The 23,624-nt window shown below is 41.6% G+C and overlaps 3 protein-coding genes across 7 annotated transcripts; 1 reads left to right on the top strand and 2 right to left on the bottom strand.

Annotated features, from left to right (window-relative positions):
* Positions 1 to 405: 405 nt before the first annotated feature.
* rad21l1 (RAD21 cohesin complex component like 1) lies at positions 406 to 5,831 on the bottom strand. Its single transcript, XM_058050998.2, has 13 exons — positions 5,635 to 5,831; positions 5,427 to 5,556; positions 5,136 to 5,235; positions 4,957 to 5,063; positions 4,133 to 4,228; positions 3,947 to 4,036; positions 3,354 to 3,446; positions 2,987 to 3,216; positions 2,826 to 2,904; positions 2,637 to 2,752; positions 2,441 to 2,560; positions 2,014 to 2,088; positions 406 to 609 (listed from the first exon to the last, which is right to left on the bottom strand). Exons 1-13 carry the CDS (start codon positions 5,782 to 5,784, stop codon positions 406 to 408), a joined length of 1,590 nt encoding a protein of 529 aa, XP_057906981.2. The 5' UTR covers positions 5,785 to 5,831.
* Positions 1,356 to 23,573, top strand: samd10a (sterile alpha motif domain containing 10a). 5 transcript variants are annotated; one of them, XM_058051012.2, is made up of 6 exons: positions 1,356 to 1,394; positions 15,927 to 16,004; positions 18,115 to 18,234; positions 19,661 to 19,842; positions 23,030 to 23,198; positions 23,266 to 23,573. In XM_058051012.2, the coding sequence occupies exons 3-6, from the start codon at positions 18,222 to 18,224 to the stop codon at positions 23,418 to 23,420; spliced, it is 519 nt and encodes a 172-aa protein (XP_057906995.1). In that variant the 5' UTR covers positions 1,356 to 1,394; positions 15,927 to 16,004; positions 18,115 to 18,221; the 3' UTR covers positions 23,421 to 23,573. The 5 variants fall into 5 exon arrangements, with proteins under 5 accessions (XP_057906995.1, XP_057906996.1, XP_057906998.1 ...); XM_058051013.2 differs by lacking the exons at positions 1,356 to 1,394; positions 15,927 to 16,004 and adding an exon at positions 17,306 to 17,398; XM_058051015.2 differs by lacking the exons at positions 1,356 to 1,394; positions 15,927 to 16,004 and adding an exon at positions 17,877 to 18,086 and having other exon boundaries at positions 18,165 to 18,234.
* On the bottom strand, positions 8,058 to 11,415 carry emilin3a (elastin microfibril interfacer 3a). The gene is made up of 4 exons (XM_058050978.2): positions 11,275 to 11,415; positions 11,066 to 11,185; positions 10,488 to 10,954; positions 8,058 to 10,382 (listed from the first exon to the last, which is right to left on the bottom strand). Exons 1-4 carry the CDS (start codon positions 11,412 to 11,414, stop codon positions 8,455 to 8,457), a joined length of 2,655 nt encoding a protein of 884 aa, XP_057906961.2. The 5' UTR covers position 11,415; the 3' UTR covers positions 8,058 to 8,454.
* Positions 23,574 to 23,624: the final 51 nt, after the last annotated feature.

A 23,624-nucleotide genomic window follows, 5' to 3' on the forward strand; every position in this document is an offset into this window, starting at 1 on the left:
AAAATGTGGCCTTTGACGTGACATCTTCATTTCCATCCACTGCTTTTATTCATAGTATGTCTCACTTGCATACTCATGAAGTCATTTTTACATCCATTCGGCCTGCTGCATAAAGGGTTTAAACTCTTATAATACGTAATACAAAAATAATGAACTCCACTAACATACAGCAACACTTTGGCTTTAAGTGTAATAATAACTTATCATGAGCAACTTAATATGTTTATGCTGGTGGAATTGCTGTAAGACACAAATACATTTCATAGCAATACATAGTTACATATGTAAAGGACCAACAAAACAATAAACACGAAGGTGCTTTTCAACATTTGTTGCATTTCACTGAAAAAGAAGTGCATAACATGCAAGCATAATGAATAAACATTTTCTCTGCAAGTGTAGTACCTAGTAGAAGCTTGACTTTCCTTTCACCTTTGAAAAAAATGTCGGTCCAGGGATGACAAAGATGTCTTCATAAGGAGCACTCTGCTGCAGGTTCACAGACTGTTGTTTCTTCAGGACCAGCAGAGAATAGAAGGTGGAGGCTGCCTTGGAGCGGGTGCTTCTTGCACAGAGGTCCTTCAGGCTGAACCTCGTGTCGCTGGTACGCTGCCACCCAGACACACACATCCTTAATCTCACCTGGGTCCCCTGATCATGAATTTATACGTATATGTAGTTGCCAGGGTTGTTTATGCACTCAAATGAGAGTAGCGGCCTACGTACAAGGGTTATGCAATGTGTTGTGGCAGATGTTTTTATATGTACTAACATATTTGTATTGTACAGCACGGGTCTCAAACACGCGGCCCGTGGGCCATATGTGGCACTAGTTTGAGGCCCCCGCCTTGATATGAAAGTTTAATGTTAGTGCGGCCTGCGCAAGTTTGATATGGATGCTGTATGGTATCATGTACCCAGAAAAAATGATTACGTTTGATTAATGTTCATGTTAAAGGTTAAATAACTGTTAATACTGATAATTTTAATCTTATTTTGTGTAGAAAAATAATATATTTGACAACAGTGGAATGTTTTATCAGAGCTTTTCTTGTAGAAAATCGGAACCAAGGCAAAGTTTATTCATTTTTCCGTTTTTTGTTGTTTTTTTGGAAAACCTGATGCGGCCCAGTCTCACCCAGACCCTAGCTCCGGTGGCCCCCAGGTAAATTGAGTTTGAGTATATTTAAATCAAATAAAATGATATTGTCATGTTCAGTGTCATTGTTTTGCTGCCGCCTGTCTGCTGTGTGGTTTCAGTGCATGCAGTCCTGTACGGACGGAGCTGCTGGCACACACCTGCAACTCATTACTCACCAGGCCTCGATGCCAGATTGTTCCCCGCCTGCACAACACTCAGCTTGCTTCTCGCGAGAATTGTTTACTTTGTTATTGTGAGTATTTGGCTTTCTCTTCCTTGTTTGGCTACTTCCAGCAGTGGTGCCTTTGTGTTTTTGCTACCAGTATATCCTGCATACTTTCAGCAGTGTTTTTTGTTATCCCTGCTAGTTTTCAGCAGCGCATTGTGTTAGCCTTTTTGACTGGTGTTTTTGCCTGCTATCATTTTTGTAGCACTGCGTTGTGTTCTCCTTTTTGGCTTTAAAAAAAATTATTCCTTTTGTGTTTGTCTATACTGTTTCCCTCCTGTGGAGGTATTTTTGACCAAGTGTTGTCTCTGCATCCTGGGATCCTGCGGGAAATCATGGAGGCCATTGTTGCCTTGTCAGCTAATGTGGGGGCGTTGGACCAGTGCCTCAAGCGGGCGTTCACCTACGCACTTCTGGTCCCAAGCCTATTGCCCGCGGTTGACCATGTGGTCATGCCTAGCTGCAAGCCGAAATCATCCATCTTGAACACAAAGCCTAGGTTGGTTGGTTTAGTAGTATACTACTAATAAATACATGCCTTTTTTAGTCCTATTGATTCAAGTGGACAGCAGGAAAATACAAGCCTAACATTTTGTGATGTATCAAATTAGCAGCAATATACAGTATTCTATTTTTAGATCCTTACTTGTAGTGATATCAGAAGCTTCTGTGCTTGTCTGTTGACCCTCTGTGCTTCCAAGTTTTGGCTGCCCATCAAAGACTGCAAGTTACACAGGAACCACGTCAGTCAGTGCCAGCTAAACCTCCATGGGGGACTGTGAACAGTTAACCGAAACCATCTGCTACGGAAATTCTTACAGTCAACCACAAAATATTGATATTATTTTCTTACTGACAAAACTGGAAAGAGTAGTCAAACACCATCCATCCATGCATTAGTGCTTCTACCGCTACATTATCTAGATTGTTCTCATCCCTCCTGACTAAGTCTTGGTTCTCATAGTCAAAGTGGGGATCTGTTGAACCTTTAGCATGTATAGATTGCAATGGTGGTGCTGCGCCATACATGTGTTAAGTCTACAAATAAGGGAGAAAGAAGCATTTTAAGCCACCTGTGCCTGTGTGTTTGTGGATTTCGCCTGACTATTCTGCTCAATGTGAGATGGATGGACAAACATGGAGTCCTCCGATGGAAGATCTGGATGACTGAAGTCCAATCTGTGTTCATCCTGCTAGACACACAGTACAGATAAAGAATCAGGATGAAAATGAAATGCCACTATTCCAGCCTGAAATAGCTTGACGTACTCGTGTGAGCTCTAAGTCAGTCTGGTTGGAGCTGGAGTAATGGGTGTCTGTGAGCTCGTGGTCTCTGGATGGGTCCTTGATGCTTTCAGTGTCCAATGTGCTCAAGTTCCTGTGTGCTGACACGTAAGGCAGAGCTTGCCATAACAGAAGACTACAAAAAGAAGTGAGAACCAAAATGCAGCTTTCTACCTTCATGGTCATCCTGCTGCATGATCTCCACTGTGTCATAATCACTGCAAGTATGGAGGTAAACACTCTTTTTAAAAGTCTGTAAAAGAAAAGAAAAAACATCTAAAATGTAAGTTGAGTGTTTCTATGAGTCAATTGGGCTTGAAAGAGGTTTGTTCTACTTCATTAATCTCTGGCGCTATAACATCGGTGCAAGGCTGTGCCAGCAGTTTGACTGCAGCGCCCCCTTCCTTCCACAGCATGACCTGTCTGGTGGGGGGAGCCATGTCCATGGGGACAACCAGATGTGAGTAGTCGCTGAGCTGCTTCTGCATAGCATTATTGGTCAGCATTGTCATTCGGTCCACAATTAGCGTGCACTCCCTCCTTGGCCTCGTCTTCTTTGTGCTCGCTGTGGATAAAAACCACAGCAACACATTTCTACTGCTATGGTATAGCAGTATAGTATACAAATCAGGGTATGACAGTTTGGCCCACCAGATGGTGCTATAAGCCAATGTAAAGGATTTTGTGTGATAATGTGCCTACAAGTGGCTGACACAGGCCAAAGGAACAAGGCCCCCTGCTCATTGGGTGGCGTGTTCGGGTACTCTTCTTCTGTAGGATCTCCTCTGTCAGCACCTGAATCAAATCAAATCAAATCAACTTTATTTGTAAAGCACTTTTCCTGCAAAGACATGCAACACAAAGTGCTTTACAGAATTAAAAACAATTACCACAATTAAAAGGAAAAACAATGACTAAGAAAGCCCCTCCCTCCCACCCTCCATACTAGACACACACACACACACACACACACCCACACACAGTAGGGAGACATGGCATGGCACTGAGGATCAAGGGAACGCCACCTTTGGGGCCGTCCACACTTGGAGGCCATCGGGGAACCAGCACCCGGGCCCCCTGACTCCGACAGACAGGCGGACCCCCACCTTAAAGGGAGGAACCCCTAGCCGGCTGGGTCGAAGGGACCCAAGGATGGCACCCCCTCAGCAGACCCGACACAAGTTGAAGTTAAATGTAAATGGACTGTCTTGATGATGGAGGTCATAACTTTTAAAGTATACTTAATACAACTGAGCATTCAATACAACAATGTCAAATTCGGTTGTTTTTTTTACCATGGTGGTTGTTGAGTGGATTGTCCTTTTGTGGCTCCTCTGAGCTGATGTCAGTGAACATAGCACAATCACTGTCATTTGTGAGAAGGTCTGTGGGATTAAAGACCATAACGCACAAATTGTATATCGGAGGAGATCAGGTGAAAATGGTCCAATACGAACACACTTATGAAGAAAATGACCCACCGAGTAAATCCAATCCAGTACCTTCATCCCCAAATGAGTCATTATTCTGGAAGCTTGTATCAAGCGGACAATCCTGGTAACACTGGGACTCATCACCTGCCAATCACAAGGAAAGAAAGCTTTACCAGATCAGCATACTCTGTCTGCAAATATAATTGTGTCCAAGTACAAAATGACTTCTCTGTTCTAATTAAAACTCAATGAATGATACAATAATTTGCTATAATAAGCATAATCTAGAGCAGGTCTCGGCCATGAACTTGAGGCGAAGATCTTGTGGTGTCGGGTCTATGAGTAAGCTACAACTCTGTTTGGCTTAGTGTTGTGGGCGAGCGATAGTAGTTGAGGAGAGAGGGGTTGGTCCCAACGAGCCGCATTACCACAGTGCAAGGATTTTTTTTTTTGGAGGTGCACATATATGGAGTTAGTATAGTTATGCCTTAATTTGAAGTCGTAAGCAGATTTTGAGCCACATTAACTCGGAATAACTAGTGTTGTGTGCACTGGCACATCGCTGTCACTTAACTCTAAACCTCTGCACGTTTGTTGCTCAACTCCTGTTCCGAGTGGGCAAGATGGAGGACTGTGTGAGCTGGTACCTCAGGGTTTTGGGGAATGGGCTTCTAGCTGGAGCTTGCCGGTTGCGTGCCTGATCTACTGGAGATCTACTGGTCGATTGCCATCGACGTGTAGCTTACTTCCTATCTAGAGGCTTTGTCTTTCATAAAGGCCATTTCTGATTCCAAATGAGCCACTAAAAGTGAAGTTATGTGTTGTTTGTACAAATGTTGTCAGAGACCGTATTTCCGCAAATGGTTGCTTACCAATGTCAGTGAAGTTCAGAAAGGCATTTCCAAAATCCTCCTTAAGGGTGATTTCATCCGGTCGACTTTGGTTAAGTGAGGAGCAATTCAAATCCACTTCGATATCGCTAGAGGGGAAATTTGTCATTTAACAAGACAAATAAAGTGCAGATGTGATGGAAGAAAGAAGTCAAATCTACTTTGAGTGAGGAAGCTGGTCATTGAAGGAAGTAAAATCTTCTCTCAAAGTGATTTTTTGGACTGTGGCCTCAAGTCCTTCAAGAGGCATTTGTGTTTCATCTGCAAAGTTTGGAATTTGAGGGAAAAAAAACAGAAAAACGATCAAATTTGAGAAATGTGAAGATTTTCTGTGTGGCAACACATTCTTGCATTGTAGCATTTAAAGCATATGGCCTCCAAATATCGAGCATGCACTGCAATTTCAGTCCTGACAAACAAATTACGACTAAATTGTGTGGGAAATGTGTTACCTGGCCGGAAGGCAACTTTAATTTTAACCAGGGCATGAGTGCAGTCTGCTAGAAGATACTTGGCTTTTCTGGAGAAGATCCGAACCACACCAAGAAGTAGATATCCAGAAGTCCGTAAACCAAATTGCATCTATAAATATGAAATATCAGGTAATGTACTACTCTGAGTGTTTTCTTCGGATATGGTCCAAGAGTTTTGACAGTTTACCTGTGGAGAAATAATATGTCCAATGGCTCTTTCTAAATTGCATTCAAAAACATGGTCCTTGGTGACCTTCTGCTTCCAGTGTGCTGCTAACCAAATTTTGGTAAGAGAACCCTGCACTGACGTGAGGGCGTGCGTGTAGAAGTTGAACATCTCCCAGGTATATCGTCACCTGTAAAGTAAAGTAAAGTAACCAATAAATCATACATTTAATGTATTAATTTAATCTTACGTTAATATATTGCGTCTGTAGTGGTTAAATACATTAACAAATTCAGACAGCTAATGTAGCCGTGATGGCACAAGGTGACAACTGGTCGCTGGTCGCTAGCCTCGTTAGCAAGGAAGTTTCTTTCCACACGAAGTGAGTAGTTAACGACCACTTTTTGTTGAAGTTGTAAGGTCGAAAATTAACAAACTCACTGTTCAAGCAAACAGAGGGCAACTATCCACAGCAGTTAATTATGCCACTTACCAAAATGGTGAACAATTTACTTCTATTTGTAAATCCCGCTTTTTGACATACAGCGCGTGACCGTAACCTAGCAACGATTGAACATGTGACTTCCGGGCTACGGTGTCTGTAAAATACACCTAATGGCTGTGTCTGCATCCGGGGTCTACATCTTACTTTCGGAGGCTCCTCCTCCAGCCTTCCTCACACTTCCTGGTTGTGTCACGTGTTGTCATGTTTACACTGACGTCTTGACTGAAGACTTCAATCGCGACAGTAATTAGTAAGTTATTAGTATTTTAAATTACAGAGAAGAAATGTTATGCTTCTACAGATTTATCTCCAGCTCACAGCTTAACATACTATATTCAACTGTAGTAATATTAATAGCTCCTTTATTTAATTAGAACCTTTTGGCTACTTCCTGTAGGAAGACTCATCATGCCTGATAGATTGGTATCTCAGTAAACTTGATCAGTTTGATGAGCCTGATGGCTGGAGGTGCAGCAGTTTGTATAAAAGGAGAAGAGCAACCGGGGAAGTACACAGCTCTGGGAGGATCCAGTGTTGATATGGCACCAAGACACTGAACGCTCCATTAAGTTTGATCATTCCAACGCAATATACAATACATACGGTAAGACCAACAATACCCAACAAGTGGTGAAGTGAGGTTATACTCACACGTACTTGGCCTCTTTTGTCAGTGAGCTGACATGCAAAACGTCCACTTCTCCAACCATCATGATCATGAGGACAAAGACAACACTTTAACTAGGACACTCTAACACTAGTCACCGTTGCAGCGACCTCAGTGCTCTGCTTGCTCAGATATTCTGTCTCCTCCTAGTTTGTGCCAGCTTTGTGTTGTGTTGTGATATCTGTGAGCATGACATGCTGAGTGACAGTCTGTGAGTTGTGCCCTGAGCAGAACTCAAACTCGCATCCGATGAGTGAGCGGTGGAAAGACTCTGAGTCAGACAAGACACATTTTCCCCAACCTCGACAATCCTCCCCATCCAAGCGTCTACTTGGAAACAAAGTAGATTAGTGTGTGTATACTTTCAGAGTAAGACAAAAACATTTACCGTATGTGTTAAAGGCTATTATCATACTTTCCATGCATTCTCCTTCTGTGTTTTTGTTTTTGTGTATGTGCATGTGTGACAACCTGCATCATTGCAATAGTTTATTTTTGTTCCTCCCAGTCACACTGCAGGAATCATTAGTTTTTATTCAATAGATATTCCACGCTACAAAATTTTGCCAATTTTGTCACTAGAGCTGGCAATATTTGACTAGCAACAAATCTAGTGCCTATTTCTGGGTTTGTTAGGGAGTTTTTTTTTGTATTTAGGGACTCAAAAGTGAAAGCATTTATTTATTTTGTCTCTCCTATTGAGTTCAACATCATATGCAAATGATATGCAAATAGATTCAATACAAATAGCGACATCTGGTGACTTCTAGGACAGCCAATGGCTACCTTTCTGACTGAAAAGGCGGCAACAGTGTGAGTGAGCTCATCCCCATGTATAGCAGTAATTTTAATGGCTGTTTGTCAAGGAAAGACAAGGTCACCTAAACCCTCCTTATGGAATGATGAATGTGATACAGTGTAGTGGACGCTGGAACTGGATTTATATTTCGGAGTGAAGGTGTCCAAGCTCAATGTACTAAATGTACTCCTTGGTTGTACTGTACCTCTGATAGCAACACTAGCCTGATATTTGCTTAAAGGCACACAGCCAGGTTTTTAATTGTGCTCTGCAGCAACAGCCAAATAATATATACATAACATAACATAACAATAATACATGCAGTTTATATAAAGCATAAATGAAATAGTTAATTGTTTGTGTCATAAACTGTACCTTTTATAAAAGATATGTTACACAAGAAAGCTACAACAGCAAATAATATTTATTTCAGTGTTGAGCAACCCTAAGGTACAATTACACAAGGGGACAAGAATGAGCGGCATTATACATCCAGTAATATAAAAAAAAACATCATTATGTATTTATGTAGTCTAGACATAAGAAAGTATAAAAACTAGAACATCATGTAAACATTTTAAATAACATTTAAATACAGATTATGGGTTTTAATGCATGTAAACAGCGCAGTAACACAGACGCACTTTGCTGTAGTTCAAAAAGATGGTAGACAACAACACAACAACAGTTCTTAGCACCTTGGTGAGTCAAGTAAAGGTTTTTTTCACAATAGTAAGAGTGCAGTCAGAGTTTGCTGTATCCAATAGTATGCAGCATTTAAAACGTCAGTGTATGTCAGTGCAGGTATCAAACCTTTATTGTTGGAAAACCTTTATTCTCTAGTCCTGTTTTAATACCTTATGAAGAGATTTACTTTGAAGTGAAAGTGTCCCCTCGTTGTGACTCGGGATCAAACCCTAGACTCTGTTGTGCTGACTCGACCTTTGTGGTGCAGTTTCGGATTTCGTCTTTCAGCTCAGACAACTGCTGGGAATGGCTGGATAGAGTTCCATTAAATTGCAGTAGAAACCCGCTCGATTGTCTCTCCAACTCTTCTCTTATTCTGTCCAGATCTTCGGCTAAATAATGAAGGCCTTTACACTGGTCTTCAACATTAGCAACACGTCCACCGACCTCTGTTACTTCTTTTTGTACCCCCATAGCCGTGCTCCGGCAACCTCTGACTTCCTCGGCGAGCCGCCTCTTCATCTCCTGTATCTCCGCCTTAAGTCGTGTCAGTTTACGCTCACCAGCCCCAAGCATGGAAGCCTGATGTCCAACCAACTGGACCACACCCTTCATCTGTTGGGACAGACGTGACTCTCTCTCATTCCAGGAGCCGTTGACTCGACCCACCTGGTTGAGTACCGTCCCCAGTGAGTCCTGAAGGCCTTTTAGCGTGCGATTCACCGAGTAGACATTCAACTTGAGCACAGTGAGCTCACCCGCTTCCGTTTGTTGGTCTTCTTTGTCGGTTAAACGCCTCATGATGTTCTGCAGTGTGACGTTGAAGCTGTTCAAACGTTCACCATGCTTTTCTAGTAAGGCCACTGCATTCTGGTCCTCCGCTGTGCCAACAACAACAGAGTCCCCCATTTGGATGGCTGCGGGGTTCTTAGGGGAGGAACATGAGGTTGAGCAGAGAATCTCAAGGTTGCTGAGATGTTTCTGCACTCTGTCCACATCCATCTCGAGTCTCCCCCGGAGGGACTCCAGCTCCGTCTCCAAGGTTGGAACAGCATGCCCCTCCAAGAGCGCAGGGGCAGTGGCATTACCCAGTTCCTCCAAAGCCATCAATAGACGTCCCTCCAGTTCTCTTAACTTGTCATCCATTCTGGCCTCAAGTCCTTGTCCCGTTTTGGCTTTATCTGAGACACTTCTCCTTCCGGGTTCTTTAAGTTCCCTGGTCAGGTTGAGTTTAGTCTCAACATATTTTAGACGCCCTTCCAGCATCCCCTCTATGTGGTCTTTATGCGCTCCCAACTCCACTCCTAGGTGCTTCTGGGACTGATTGAGCCCAACCACGAATGTTTCCACAAACTCCACCCTTTCACTGAGTCCTCTCATTGTAACGCAACAGCTTTCTTCTGTGTTTAAGTGTTGAACGTCTGCTTGGAGCCTTCTGAGCTCTGCCCTCAAGTCAGCTGTACTTTTTGCCAGAGTATCTTCCATTAGTTCCTGGCTCTCACCTTGCTTCTTCTGACACTGTTGACGGGCATCTTCTGCTATCTCTTCACATCGACCCTCTGCATTCTCCACGTGTTTTTCAACCCCTTCCAAAATGTCTGTCCTCGCCGTACTCAATTTCGCATCCAATAACTGCTCTGTAGGTTTTTGGTCTTGGCCCTCAAGATGTGCAGAGTCCGATACCACGCCCTCTCTAATAGATATCTTCTTCAGTGCTCCATCATGTGTCATGACTGTGGCTTTCAGCTCCTGAAGCTCGACTGTCTTTGCTTGTAGCTCCGTGCTGAGCTCTTCTATTCTTCCATTTAGTTTGCTAAGTCCTGGAAACACATGTTTGTCATCCAGGCCGACTGCCTCAGGATCCCCCCCAGGAATCTCAACAAAGCCTACCGTGGAGGGGCTGGAGGCTACAGCGGGGGCAGAAAGAGGGCTAGGGGCAGCCGACAGCAGAGCTGACAACATCCTGTTGGCATCTTCTCTTAGTGAGGCTCTGAGGCTTTCTTCCAAGCCATTCACGGTTCCTCTCAGGGTCTCCAACCCCTGGTTTAGACGTTGTACATCCTCCTCCATTCGATATAGGCGTTCTTCTGTCTCACTTTGTAGAGCATGGCCTAAAATAATATAAAGGAAAAGATTTATTATGATAACAGAATCACATCTCAGGCAAAGAAAATACTAGCAGGTTTCACGCCAGAGGTTTTAGACTTAAGATTCACCCTCAGCTTGTCGTCCATCGGTAGGAGGAAAGGTTTCTTCTGGGATATGCTCCTCTGGTCTTTGTCTCAGCTCATGTTCTTCTTCATGCTGTGCACCGTGTTCCTCCTTATGGTCCGGTACAGGTTCGGGTGCATCCGGATAAGGCTCAAAAGAGGCGCCTGGATAGCTGGATGACCTTAGGGGTCCAGAGTGATGCATTGGGTACGGGTTGAAACGGCTGGTTGGAGGTCCTTTGGGTTGATTCCATGGCTCGGTTTCGACAGAAGGGCCCTTGAACATGGGACCTTTGTATGGTGGTCCCATGAACTGTGGACTTTTAAACGGTGGCATGCTTTTCATTGGATGCTGGAAAGATGGGGGCCCGTCCATGCAGCCGTAGCCCGAATAACCCGGACAACAGCGCCACTCAAGTTCTGTGATGGTTTTATGCGCCACCTTATAGATTGGTTTATAGATTAGGCGATATCTGGGAATAACAAACAACGCTTTATCAGACTGTGGTATTTCACTTCCAAACATATTCCACTATATTAGAAATAGCTAAGTAATAATAGTATATAATAATTACTTCACTCACAGAAGAGTCGGACATTTTTTATGCCAGGAACACTTGTTGTACTCAGCTTTAACATACGGGGCCGCACCGTCCTGAACAGTGAAGGACATCGTCTTTTCAATCACATAAGCGCAGTGATTCCTGTCAAAGAGAAAAATATGGAAAGTCGGAATGAGCTGAATTAAAGCGTAGCAATGTGAACTCAACAGATGACATAAACCAGAACTTACTTGTGTACGCTGGTAGGTTTCCCCTGCTTGCGGTGCTGAATCATATCAGTTGTGTAGTCACCGTAATGGACTGGCCGGTAGGGCTTCGCCTCTCCCATTGACAAGTAGAGTATCATTACTACAAAAAGACTTGCTGCCATTATAAATTAAAAAATAAAGAATACCCTCACAGAAGAAAAAACTACTAAGTGTATACAATGAAAATCTCTCTCTGTACTATAAAACTAAATTCCATGCAAGGGAGTGACTGTGGTGGAGTCCGTCAAAGTGACAACGGTGCACTGTGAGTTCGAGTGCCACTAATAGGACCCCAAAGGCACCATTTACATGTCTCCTCCCACACCTCCCTCAGTGTGACACCAGGGTGCCACTGAAGGAGTGAGTTTTTTTTCTTTTTTAACTTGCCGTATATTTGTTGAATAGTAAGGTAACTCTTCCATTAGTATCTGCTATAAGAAGACATTGAATACACGCTTTCCAACCTCCCTTATACCAAACTAGTATAGGCTTCACTACACATAAACTGGCTCTCCGTGGCCGTCAAATCTGCTCTCAAACATCTGAAATCTTTGCCACTCGCACATTGACGGGGTATGAACCCCAACCTAACAGCAAACCTCCACAATCTGGAACAAATAATCACAAACACCTCCGTTGCACAGCCGCACTTGCGAGTGCCTTGCCCCTCTCACATTATAAGGCAAGTCTTTGTGTAGTTGAACAACTTCCCTGCTCTCTACATTGAAAGCTATAGCCATCTTCCGCTTGAAAGTTGCCGGCTAGCAATTTGATACAGTCAATTTTAAAAAGTGCTTATGTCTGATAAATCTATTAATAGAGCCCCAATCATTGTTTGAAGTTTGAGGGAGCAATTATAAGACTAGAATTAAACGATATGAAAACTATACGTTATTATTCTGGTTGAACTTCAACTCTGGATTGTGTTACATTGAGGGTAATGCAATACTTTTTGCAAGATGAACATGGACTCTTACTTTTCTCACTCCTTGTGTTGTTTTTATATGTTATATGTTTTTATATGTTTTATAGCATGTGTGGGGACTTATATAGTATATACGTATATATATATATAGTATATAGTTATATAGTATTTGCTACGGGAAGAGATTTCTTGTTTGGAAAAAAACTGGATCACTAGAACGGGGCAGCCAGACGCCAATCAAGCTGTGACATATGGCATCATTATTATGAATGATAATACAGTAATACAGAAGTGGCAGTGAGCAAGCCGTTATAGGAAGTGTACTGGAAGTGGCTTTATGCACACCCAACTTACGTCTGTGTTCAAAGTGTCGTTGTTGATGTCCAAGCAGAAGCTGAGTCGTGATTCTACATTTGATATCAAATTCAGATGTTCAAACTTGAGAGCCGCACGGTGGGCGCACAGGCCACACAGCTAGGAGACCCGGGTTTGATTCCCCGCTATTTCTCCGGGTACTCCGGTTTCCTCTCACATTCCAAAACCAAGCTAGATTAATTGGCTCCAAATTGATTGGTATGAATGTGAGTGTGAATGGTTGTTTGTCTATATGTGCCCTGTGATTGGCTGGCACGAAGACAGCTGGGATAGGCTCTAGTGACCCTCGTGAGGATATAGAAATGAATGAATGAATGGCTGACCACCCTAATGATACATCTACCTGGCTGTCAATCAAATATTCTCTTGTAAGTGATCATAATAATGTGATTGATGCCAAAAAAAAAAACATGTTGGGAGGTGATCATGAGGTCTAAATAGGGGATAATCATGTCAACAGAGAGGAGACCTGGGTTTGATTCCCCACTCTTTCTCCGGGTACTCCGGTTTCCTCCCACATTCCAAAAACATGCTAGGTTAATTAGCGACTCCAAATTGTCCATAGGTATGAATGTGAGTGTGAATGGTTGTTTGTCTATATGTGCCCTGTGATTGGCTGGCGACCAGTCCAGGGTGTACCCCGCCTCTCGCCCAAAGACAGCTGGGATAGGCTCCAGCATCCCCTGCGACCCTCGTGAGGAAAAGCGGTAGAAAATGAATGAATGAATGGAACAAGTGCAGCCATTATTTTTGCTGATATCTTTGGAGCCAATTTCCTGTATCCTGTTTGTGCCAGGTCCCACCTCTTTTACCTGCTAACATCCTGTGCTGTGCAGATACTCAACAAGAGTGTGTGTGGGGCTATTTTTAGTGCAAACTATTTTTTTTTTTCCCCAGGGCACACCTTTTCTTCTCCATTTGTAAACAAGCTCTCGTTGTAGGATGTAGAACACGCAGCATCCACGCTCCAATGTTCTGGTCGGGCGGAACAAGAGCGGCTTTATTCTGCAGCATGATGGCGGCTCCACCCTGAGTTTCCCCCTGAATGGCGTGACACAGTTCCAACTGTTTTTACTCACATGCCTCTCTTACGTCTTATGTCAGGCTGAGGCTGCCCTTGACATTGCCACATTGAGAACAGGCTGAGGTCTTTATTAGAGTCAGAATCCACAGAGTTTTTCTTTGACTTTACGCTGGACACACAATCAATCAAAGACTGAGTATGAGTATATGAAAGTAATGACTTTGGGTGATTGAGCCCTTTCTCATTTTCTTAGTGCCTGTTTAATTTTAACACTAGCGGCCCACATTCTGAGCCAGCCTGTAAATCTCTTTATGTGTGCCTTTGAGCCAAGGTGGCCTGTTCCTGCAATGCATGGCACTGCATATCTTTTTCACTTGGATGATATAGAAAAGTAGGTTGGATGGCGGTAGAGCATTTTTAAAGAACGTTTGACTTTTCAATTTGTTTTTGATGGAATGCATAATTATGCAGTTCATGCTTTTTAACAGACAAAAGATTAAAAAATGTGTATAGCTTTGCCTACAAAACCAAAACCAAAGACTCACTTTTATCTGCTGTTTTATGTGTTTTACATAACAGTTGTGTTTACAGTCCGTATATTTTTTTTAATTATAAGAAATTCTAATAATTTGTCTTATTTTCTCAATGAATAGCCTGTAAATGACAAGTTGTCAACTATCTTGTCCATTTATTCTTTTGCAAGACTGGCACCATTTGAGGTAAAACCTGACACACACAAAAAAATAATTAATTCCAGCTATGACAGAATGTCAATGAAATTATATACACTGGGAATTGTTTCTGTGCTTGTCTTTTGAGTTCAGACCTTGCAAAAGTACTTCTTGTTGATCTTGTGGCCTTGTTTGTTTTAAGTGTCCCATATCCGCCCTTGTACTTCACAGCCATGTAAAAGAACAAATAAGAGTAATTGGTCTCAACCTTCACAAAATCTGGATTTGGATTCCTGTGCCAAAGCACCCAGAAATATATATTTTTGGTTCAGATCCAATGTATTAATGTAGTTTCTTGATGCTTATAAGCTCATTGAGAGGAATCAATTTTGAAGAATAAATGGCTAAATTGGCAAATTTGGTCAGACCAATATTGTCCTGAACAAACCTCATTTGGAGGCCACATGGTAAGGCAGAGGTCAGGGCACACTTCACACAGTAGCCAAGAGGATTAGTGTTTGCTGTCGCCAGGCTCAAGGCAATGTGTACACATCTGAGCAAACCCACGTGCACGTACGTGCACATACAAATCTCCACAATGACTGTGGTCTCTTTGGAAAGACTCATCTTTTGCACCAAAGTCTTCTTTCTTATTCAAATATCCTTATGGAAATCATCACACTTGTGTATTATAATATACAGTATTTCAATGCTTAAACATGGCTAGGGAATTTTGTGCCCACACAAGCATTTTCAGGCATAAAAATAGCAAAATGACTGAACATCCAAAAATAGATCATGTTGATGAAATGTAATATTCTACATTGTAGTGTTGGATCGCCTGGACAACAGGCTTTTATTGCAGGTTTGAATGATCTCACAACAGGCACAATAATCTGGAATAAAAATCCCTCTTTAAACATGAGCTATTTTTGCAGCAAAGCTGAAACTCAACTCTGAACCTCTGACTTCACTTCCTGTCCACCTCTCTTTCGGGTCCTCTATAGGGAGCATATTTATACGAACACACATAAGCATGAGACTCATTTATGTTGTGATTTATTTACTCTTATTTTGCCTCCTGTGTTTGTTATTACAAGTGTAAAGGTGAGTAGGGGTGTTATTTTATGTTTAGAGGGCTGTAATAATGTTAAAAAAACATATTTAGAAGGTAGTAAACAAGTTAAACAAGTAAATGAGAATATTTCATTTACAAAAACAGAATCCTGCTTTCTGGAAATTTACTTGGGGAAGTTGTGCTAATGTAAGACATCGGGTAATGTAAGACACCCCTATATCTAAGCAAAGGAACACATTTGTGGTCATATGACCATGATGTTTTCAAGCTCCTCTGCAAATTCTGGTAGAACTAGAACACTTTCAGTGCTGGTTATTGTGTGTAGCTGCTCTATAGGAGTCCACAACTCAATACAAAGGTCCAAAAAATGAGCATAATAGGTCCCCTTTAATGTCTTCAACCCATGGCCCGTCTCCAGGCACACCCACTCCGCTGTGGTTGTTCACACACACACACACAAGTGTGTAAAAGCGCTTCCTGTTTGTGCTGCTAGCTGTGAACAGTAGAAGTTACTAATATACGGCGATGTATCTTTTTAAAATGTCTGCTTTTAACATACAGCCATATGTGTTGGATCCCGAATCTGATCCAGAAGTTGAGACTGGACAGTCCGAAGTTACTTCAAGACGTCACTCAATGGTAAGTAGATTTTGCATTTTAGCATTTGGTTTTCTACATCATCGCTAACATCGACTATGACCACTAAGCAGAAGCTCGGCAGCGAGTGTATAGCGCCTACAGCCACACACATAAGGAATCCAGCCCCTCTGTGACATCACAAAAGAACAGTTTTGCAACCCCCGCTGAAACCGGGCGTTTTGAGCCATCCCAAATTTCTTTCAGGGCTCACTTCCAAATCTGCAAACCTCATGATCTGAAACTCTGGCATCGTTTAACACGAGAATACAACATTGTAGCTACATTCTAACTCAGAAAAAGCATAATAGGCCCCCTTTTTACTCTACTGTTAGGGCTTGGCTCTGGTTGTAGACACAACCAGACACAACCTGAGGGTTGTGTCCGAATTTGGAAGTACAGAAACTTTAAAAGATGATTACCTTAGGTGTCCTAAGGCTTTTGTCAGTGGAGTGAGCATGTACTGTTGACAGAGTAGCACTGCCCTCTTGTGGTAACTGCAGGTAAAAACCGCCCTTACAGCAGGGGGACAGATAGTAGATTAAGGCAGACAGCAAGAGTCTTTTATCTTAGTCGAAAGACCATGGAGGATACATATATCAGCATATTAGGGGTCATCTCTAAATGTATGATTGATGAAAAATGTGGGTTTTGAGTTTCTTTTAGAGAGAGGGTCTCTGCCCTCTGGATTGAATCAGGGATATAGTTCCATAACTCCAACTATCTTTTTTACTTCAATTTAAAGAACATAATATTGCTTTAGTCTTAATTCAAATGATTACAACTATATGAATACAGTTTGCATGATCTTTCATAAGAGTTTGACCACTCCCCGTCCCTTCTCATGCAACGGTATTAAAGCGGTATAGACTATTTTAAATGTTGGTTAATGTTCTTATCAATCAATAATAATACATTGTTGGGATGATTCACTTGTTCGGTAATAATAATCCTCCAAGTGGATTTGAAGGACTTTAGCTACTTAAAGGGGAATTTTGAGAGTTAACAAGTTAATATGAGCTAGCTTACAATTTGTGCGCTAAAGCCCTCCAAAAAATGCCAACAGTGTCCCATTTACATAACGGACTTCAAAATTACCCAAGCTTACGGCGATAGCAGTACCCAAAAGCCGGTAAAAGTGTATTTAATGGCTGATGCAATGCAGCAAAATACGCACTACTAACAAAACGAAAAACAATGATAATAGACTCAAATGGGAAACAGGTGCGAGGGATAGTAAACGCAAAGCAACAGAAAACTGAACAGAGTAACCGGAAGTGAGTACAAAATAAGGGCATGAAGCAGGAACTAAGGAAATGAAAGGAAACTAAAATGAACTGTCACGGAGGCTAACTCCCGCATCGTGACAGTTTGGCTTGTTAAAATGCACAGAAAAGGTAAAGAATAACCTTTAATGTTTCACATAAAGATTGCGAATGAGGGCAATGTGTAGTGCAGTTACCCTTTAAGGAATATCGGATTTAAAAAATCGAATCAAGTGACATGTACTAATAGGGTTAGCATAATGCAGTTTATGAGTGACACTCAGGAATAGATTTTAGCATAACTTTATTGAACAGAGCATTTCCGGTCACGGGTTGTAAATTTGTTGTAGATTTTCATTTTCTTGAGTTGCTTGTAGCTTAGTTAGATTTATGAGGAATTTGTATTCTGAAGGTTTATTGGTAATTTGGTTTGATTTGCATAGATTCTATATTCTGAAAGATGCCCTCCTCCGATGACAGCCTATGGCTACCCTAACCCCCCATCACACGGGGGGCCTTCACAATTATGTTACACAGTCTGGGAGTGCAGGGTGGGGGGGGGGTGCAGGGAAAAGAAGGCTTTTCATCCTCTCCTCTCCACTGGCAGCCTTAATTACAGGCCCCAGGCTGCACTTTGAGCTTCTTCGTGCTCTTGAGAAAGAGTCGCGCATCCCGGTCTCACGACACATTAGCAACATTAACACACTCGTGGACGCGCACGTGCTCGCGTCACGTTGTGGAGAGCCAAGTCAGTAGCGAAACAGGCTGCCGTCTGTCTTCCACCACTGGAGCTGGAGTGCGGGTCAAGGTGGGCTGCTCGGTGAGATTATTTTTCTTCTTTTCCACAGAGATGATGCTGGACGTCGTACTTGCTGACGGAAAAGCATTGAAAGTTTAGAGAGGAGGCGAGTTGAGTTCTGGCAGGCTGAGACGATGCACACGGCGTGGAACGACCATGGCTGTTGACGGTAGGTAGGCGGATGGCTTTCATTCATACTGTACACTTAAAAGTGCACCGATGTCCAGCTGGTCAAGCTTAAAGCGCATGCACTCACTGGCCACAACATGAATTACACATGCGCAAACACGTGACATTACACAGCTCTTTCCAAAACAAAGATCTTTAAAAATTATAATTATAATTAAAGATCTTTAAAATTAAAATTATTTTTATTTTTTATTATTTTATTTTATACATTTATTATAAATATAAAAACAAAGATCTTTAAAAAATATAATTATAATTAAAGATCTTTAAAATTAAAATAATAATATAATTATTTTTATTATAAATATAATATAAAAACAAAGATCTTTAACTATAATTATAATTTTTAAAGATCTTTGTTTTTATATTATATTTAGAATTATAATATTTTATTATAATAATTATTATTGTTATTATTATTGTTATTATTATTATTATTACTATATAAAAACAATTGTTGTGAAGTACACAATATGAAATTCATGAAGCCCCTGCAACATTTTTAAGTGTATGTTGTGTACATGAATTACACATGCGCAAACACGCCACATTACACAGCTCTTTACAAAAACAAATAATAATACTAATAATTTTTATTATTATTTCTGTTATTATTATTATTATTATTATTATTATATAAAAACAATTGTAAACATGAAATTCATGAACCCCCTGCAACATTTTTAAGTATATGTTGTGTATCTTTTGAGTCCAATTTAGGCAGTACTAAAGACAACACATTTTGACAAGTGTTCCTAATTATCCACATTACCAAGGAGAAGCAGCGTGTTTACAACAGCGGCCTGAGGGAGGAATGTTGTAAAGGATGTTTTTGCACGTCAGCTGTTTTGATTTGAAGCAAAATGAAGCTGTAATAATTTAGACTAGGGCAAATCATCCAGACTTTTATTCACATTGTGATGTTGCAGATGATTGCAGGACAGTATCTTAGGTAGGACGTATTGAATGAAAGCAACTGGAGGTTCACACATGGATAACCAAACATACTCTTTCATCCCCTCGTATCATCCCGTCCCTCATGACAACCTCGGTGTAGAAAATGCACGTTACGCACAAACACAGCTGCATGCAAGAAAGGCCGTGCAATATGGTACATGAATCAGTAATGAGCGGTTGCTTTCTGCTGGGATCTGTGCCACAAGCAGCATGTTTGTTTGGTGTTCTTCCACACTGTTGGGAAGCCACCTGCTGTTGAGCGGGCTTGGACTTCTCCTCGACCTCATTGTTGACCAACTACGACATTCTTTAACCTGCTTTAACCTGAGTATGAATTTTGAGCAGGTACTTCATCACCTCATCAATGCGTATCATCGTGCATTTGCAGGGCTGTCTGTATTCCTCTCCTCCAAACACCCTCCATCTTTAATCATTGTTTATCTCCACAGCTGCATCCAGTTTCAGTTTTTGTCGACCAGCTGTGGAGTACAGAGCTCTGCCTGAGGACTTTAAACAACAGCTGAGTCGACGAACAGGGGGGAACCTAACATGGCATGATGGCCGTGGACAGAAGGCGGCAGGGGGCAGAGGAGTGAAGCTGCTGCAGCAGCCAGGCACCGAGGCCCGCCAGGTACTGGACAACACCTGCTCTACTCGTCTTGAACTGATATATTCATATACAGTATAGTTATTCCTCACCACTTATTGGTTTATATTATTTGTCAAAAATATATGATGCAGTTCTGTGGTTGGATACAGATTATTAGTCAAAATGTATGCATATTTAAGCAAATGTTGTGTATGTTTTGCCTAAATTGAGCATTAGCACGCATATAAATGGCTAAATGAACTAACATACACATATAAAACGTTCAAAAGACTCTTGTAGTATTCCACACTGTTCCACACAAGTCAGTAATGTCACTGTAATGTTGATTGTTGGAACAACAAGCATTTATTGTAGGTTTGAATTATCTCACAACAGGCACAATAATCCTGAATGAAATTTTTAAATAATAACACGGGCTACTGTTGCAGAAATTCAACTCAACCCTGACATCACTTCCTGTCCACTACTATTTTAAATAGCTTTCCTGTTATTATGTCGACTCTATTGGGAGATGCGAGTGTGTAAAGGTAACTATAGGGATGTTATCTGATATACAGAAGGCTCTAATAACATTGAAAACCATATTTATAAGGTCCCTGGGAAAAGATCGACAAAGTAAGAAGACAAAACTGTACCACTTCCACATAAAATAGGAGAACTCGATTCCCTCTCGTCTCATCCTCCTTGCCTTTTTGCCAATAAGAGTCTTCCATAAAGCTAAAAGTCCAGGGTGTGTAGCTCGCCTCTCAAGACAGCTGGGATAAGCTCCAGCATACCTGCGACCCTACTAATGATAAGCGGAATAGAAAACGGATGGATGGATGCATTTCATCCATTGTTTCGAATTATTTGGCATTGTTTTCTATTGTAAAACTACAATTATTCATTTCAAAATGTGTTATTTGTTAATATTTTTGAGTGTCTGGAACAGATTAATGGGACCCACATGGAAAAATAGTTTCTGTTTTTGTACGATAAGGATTTAGACAGGCACATTGCAACAGATTAATAATGAAAACCAAGGTACCACTGTAGTTGATGAATTGTATCCTCTTGCATAAGTGGAACAAGAAAAATCTCTGGCAAATGTGTCCTTATTACAAATCGCTGCTATGTTAACATAGATTAGAAGCTGTTTCTCCCCACAGGCTAGTGGGTTCCAACTCTAAGATAGCACTGCAGTACTCTACACTGTGTGAGGAGAAATATATTTTCTGACGATTGGCCATTATTGATTAAAAAAAAAAGACTCACACAAAGCCTTCACTTGCTAAGTGAAGTGTCAACAAGATTCACATTCAGCTGCTGCACTCTTCAACTTTAAATCCAACATTTTCGTCTGTTATCTTATGATGCATTGTTCCCTCACAGTTTGTGTCGGCAGAGACTGGCCTCATTTAAAGCATGTGGTTACAAGTCATGGAGTCCGTGCCTTTTGTATTCAACCCATTGAATTGAAGCGCTTTAACAGTTTATATGAGCTACTGCTAAAGCTGCACACTGGGCCAGGCTGATAACACAGTTGTAGATCATGCATTGTTCCCTCGCTTCATTCCTATCGTTTCCTACAGTGGTCCATTTAGCTTGGAAGATGAGCAATGCATGCAGCACATTGTTTTGATATTCCAAATAAGCATCACAAGAGAGAAGATTCTACCCAAATATTCCCATACTGACACATTCATAATGGCAGTGTAGGACTCTGCACCTTGTCAAGAAGCAAGCAATGGTGACTCAAACAAAATAAAGAACAGCAACCACAAATGAATGAAAGGACCGAGTGGAATCACAGAAGCAGAAAATGGCTGCGGGCGGCAGATTATTTGTGAAACATCAGTCAAGCAAAAAACGCAATTTGATTTGTCCGGGTTCTGCTGCTATCTGTTTTGGAACATTTTGATCTCTGTTTGAAATGTAGATGAAATGTTGGAGAAAGTAAATAACACGTGGACATCTATTTACACCTTTAGATGAGTTATCTGCATTTTCAGTCGAATGGCTTCTTCGTGAATGAATGCCTTCTTGACACACATAGCACAATCAGAGTTGTGTAAAAGTTACATATGACTGATGGAAAAATGTCTGGACTAAAAAGATTATGGAAACACACAAAGCAGTACTAGTAGTTCAATACTTCATAATACTCTGGAAGTCGAGCCCAGGTCTGCTCACATGTCTGCGCCCGGATCTGCGCCCTTGTCTGCGCCCGTTACTACTTAACTTGCGATTGAAGGCAGATGTCATTCTGAAATGACGTCAGGGTAAACATGAGACCATGTGACACAACCAGGAAATGTGATTCTGCGCCCGTTACTACTTAACTTGCGATTGAAGGCAGATGTCATTCTGAAAGGACGTCAGGGTAAACATGAGACCATGTGACACAACCAGGAAGTGTGAGGAAGGCTAGACCATCTGAATTCACCTGCTTAGGCTACCGGGTAGGCTACTGGCCTTGTAGGATGCAGACCATTTCCATTTCTTTAAAATTATTTACTATTTCTTTACTCTGACCAAGCTTTTGTATCCTGCCCCTAAACCATGATGTTGAACAATCAGGATTGTGGATTGTGAATGATGGGCAAAATTCCCCCCAAAAAGTGCAGTTCCCCTTTAAAACGCTTAGAGCATTCAAAGCATCCGTTTTTTGGAATAAACTTCCTCTCGATCTGCATTCTTTGGAATCAGTGTATGCCTTTAAAAAGGATCTAAATACTTTTATTTTGTGAATCCCTTTGTGACATATTGTCTGAGAAAAGCGCTATCAAAATAAAGTTGACTGACTTACAAGCGATGAGCACGATAAAAGAGCCACTTTAAACAGTGGCTCCTATGCATTGTGTCATGATCATGCCGACCTCCACTCTCCTCATTGTGTTCTGTGGCAGCTCACTGATCCTCCTCACACATCCCATTCTTCTAAAGGGCATGGAAACGGCACATATGGTCTCAATCAACCCCGCAGGCTTTAATGAGGCTGATCAGGCTCAAATATATGTGCATGAATGTGCCGTTTCGACTGCGCCTGTTTGTATGGTAGCTACCAAAGCTTCAACCCTGCAATTATCATAGCATTTTTCTGACACGCTGCAATTTTCCGAGAGCTCACACGTGATGAGTAAGCAGAAGGGTCCGATCATTAAAAAGCAGAACAACATGAAGGCAAATGGCGCATGTTGTCGTTTTTCTGATGTCTGTTTATCTGCAGTATCGTTCCAGTGACAATTACAGCATATACAACACTAGCCCGACGCAGCCGAGCTTGATTCGACCGGTGGTCATGTGGACGCAGCAGGATGTTTGTAAATGGCTGAAGAAGCACTGTCCACACAACTATCTAACCTACGTAGAGGCATTTTCCCACCATGCTATCACAGGTACTCCTATATTAACTCAAATCATATCATGAAATTGAAACAAATTGGTGGCAATTGCAACTTTCAGGCCGGGCCCTGCTCCGTTTGAATGGGGACAAGCTAAAGCGGATGGGACTCGTGCAAGAGACGCTAAGACAGGAGCTGCTGCAGCAAGTTCTTCAGCTGCAGGTTCAGGAGGAAGGACGCAACCTGCAGCTGCTCAGCAGAGGGGAAGGTCCGTAACAATTACACCGCTGTCCTTTATTGAAGGTGCATTGTTGCTGTATGTGATGGATGATAAAAACAATCACCAAGATGTTTAGGTTTGGAAACTGAAAACAGGGTGGGTGAAAATGTTCTTGTCAGAAATCTCAGAATAATTATGTATTGTAAATTCAGAGTTTGAGAAATTAGCAATAAAAAATCATTGTAAAAATCTCGTTGTTT

The sequence above is a fragment of the Doryrhamphus excisus genome, linkage group LG15 (assembly GCF_037039965.1).
Source record: "Doryrhamphus excisus strain RoL-2023G ecotype Guam linkage group LG15, RoL_Dexc_Guam_v1.1, whole genome shotgun sequence".
Lineage (NCBI taxonomy): Eukaryota > Metazoa > Chordata > Actinopteri > Syngnathiformes > Syngnathidae > Doryrhamphus > Doryrhamphus excisus.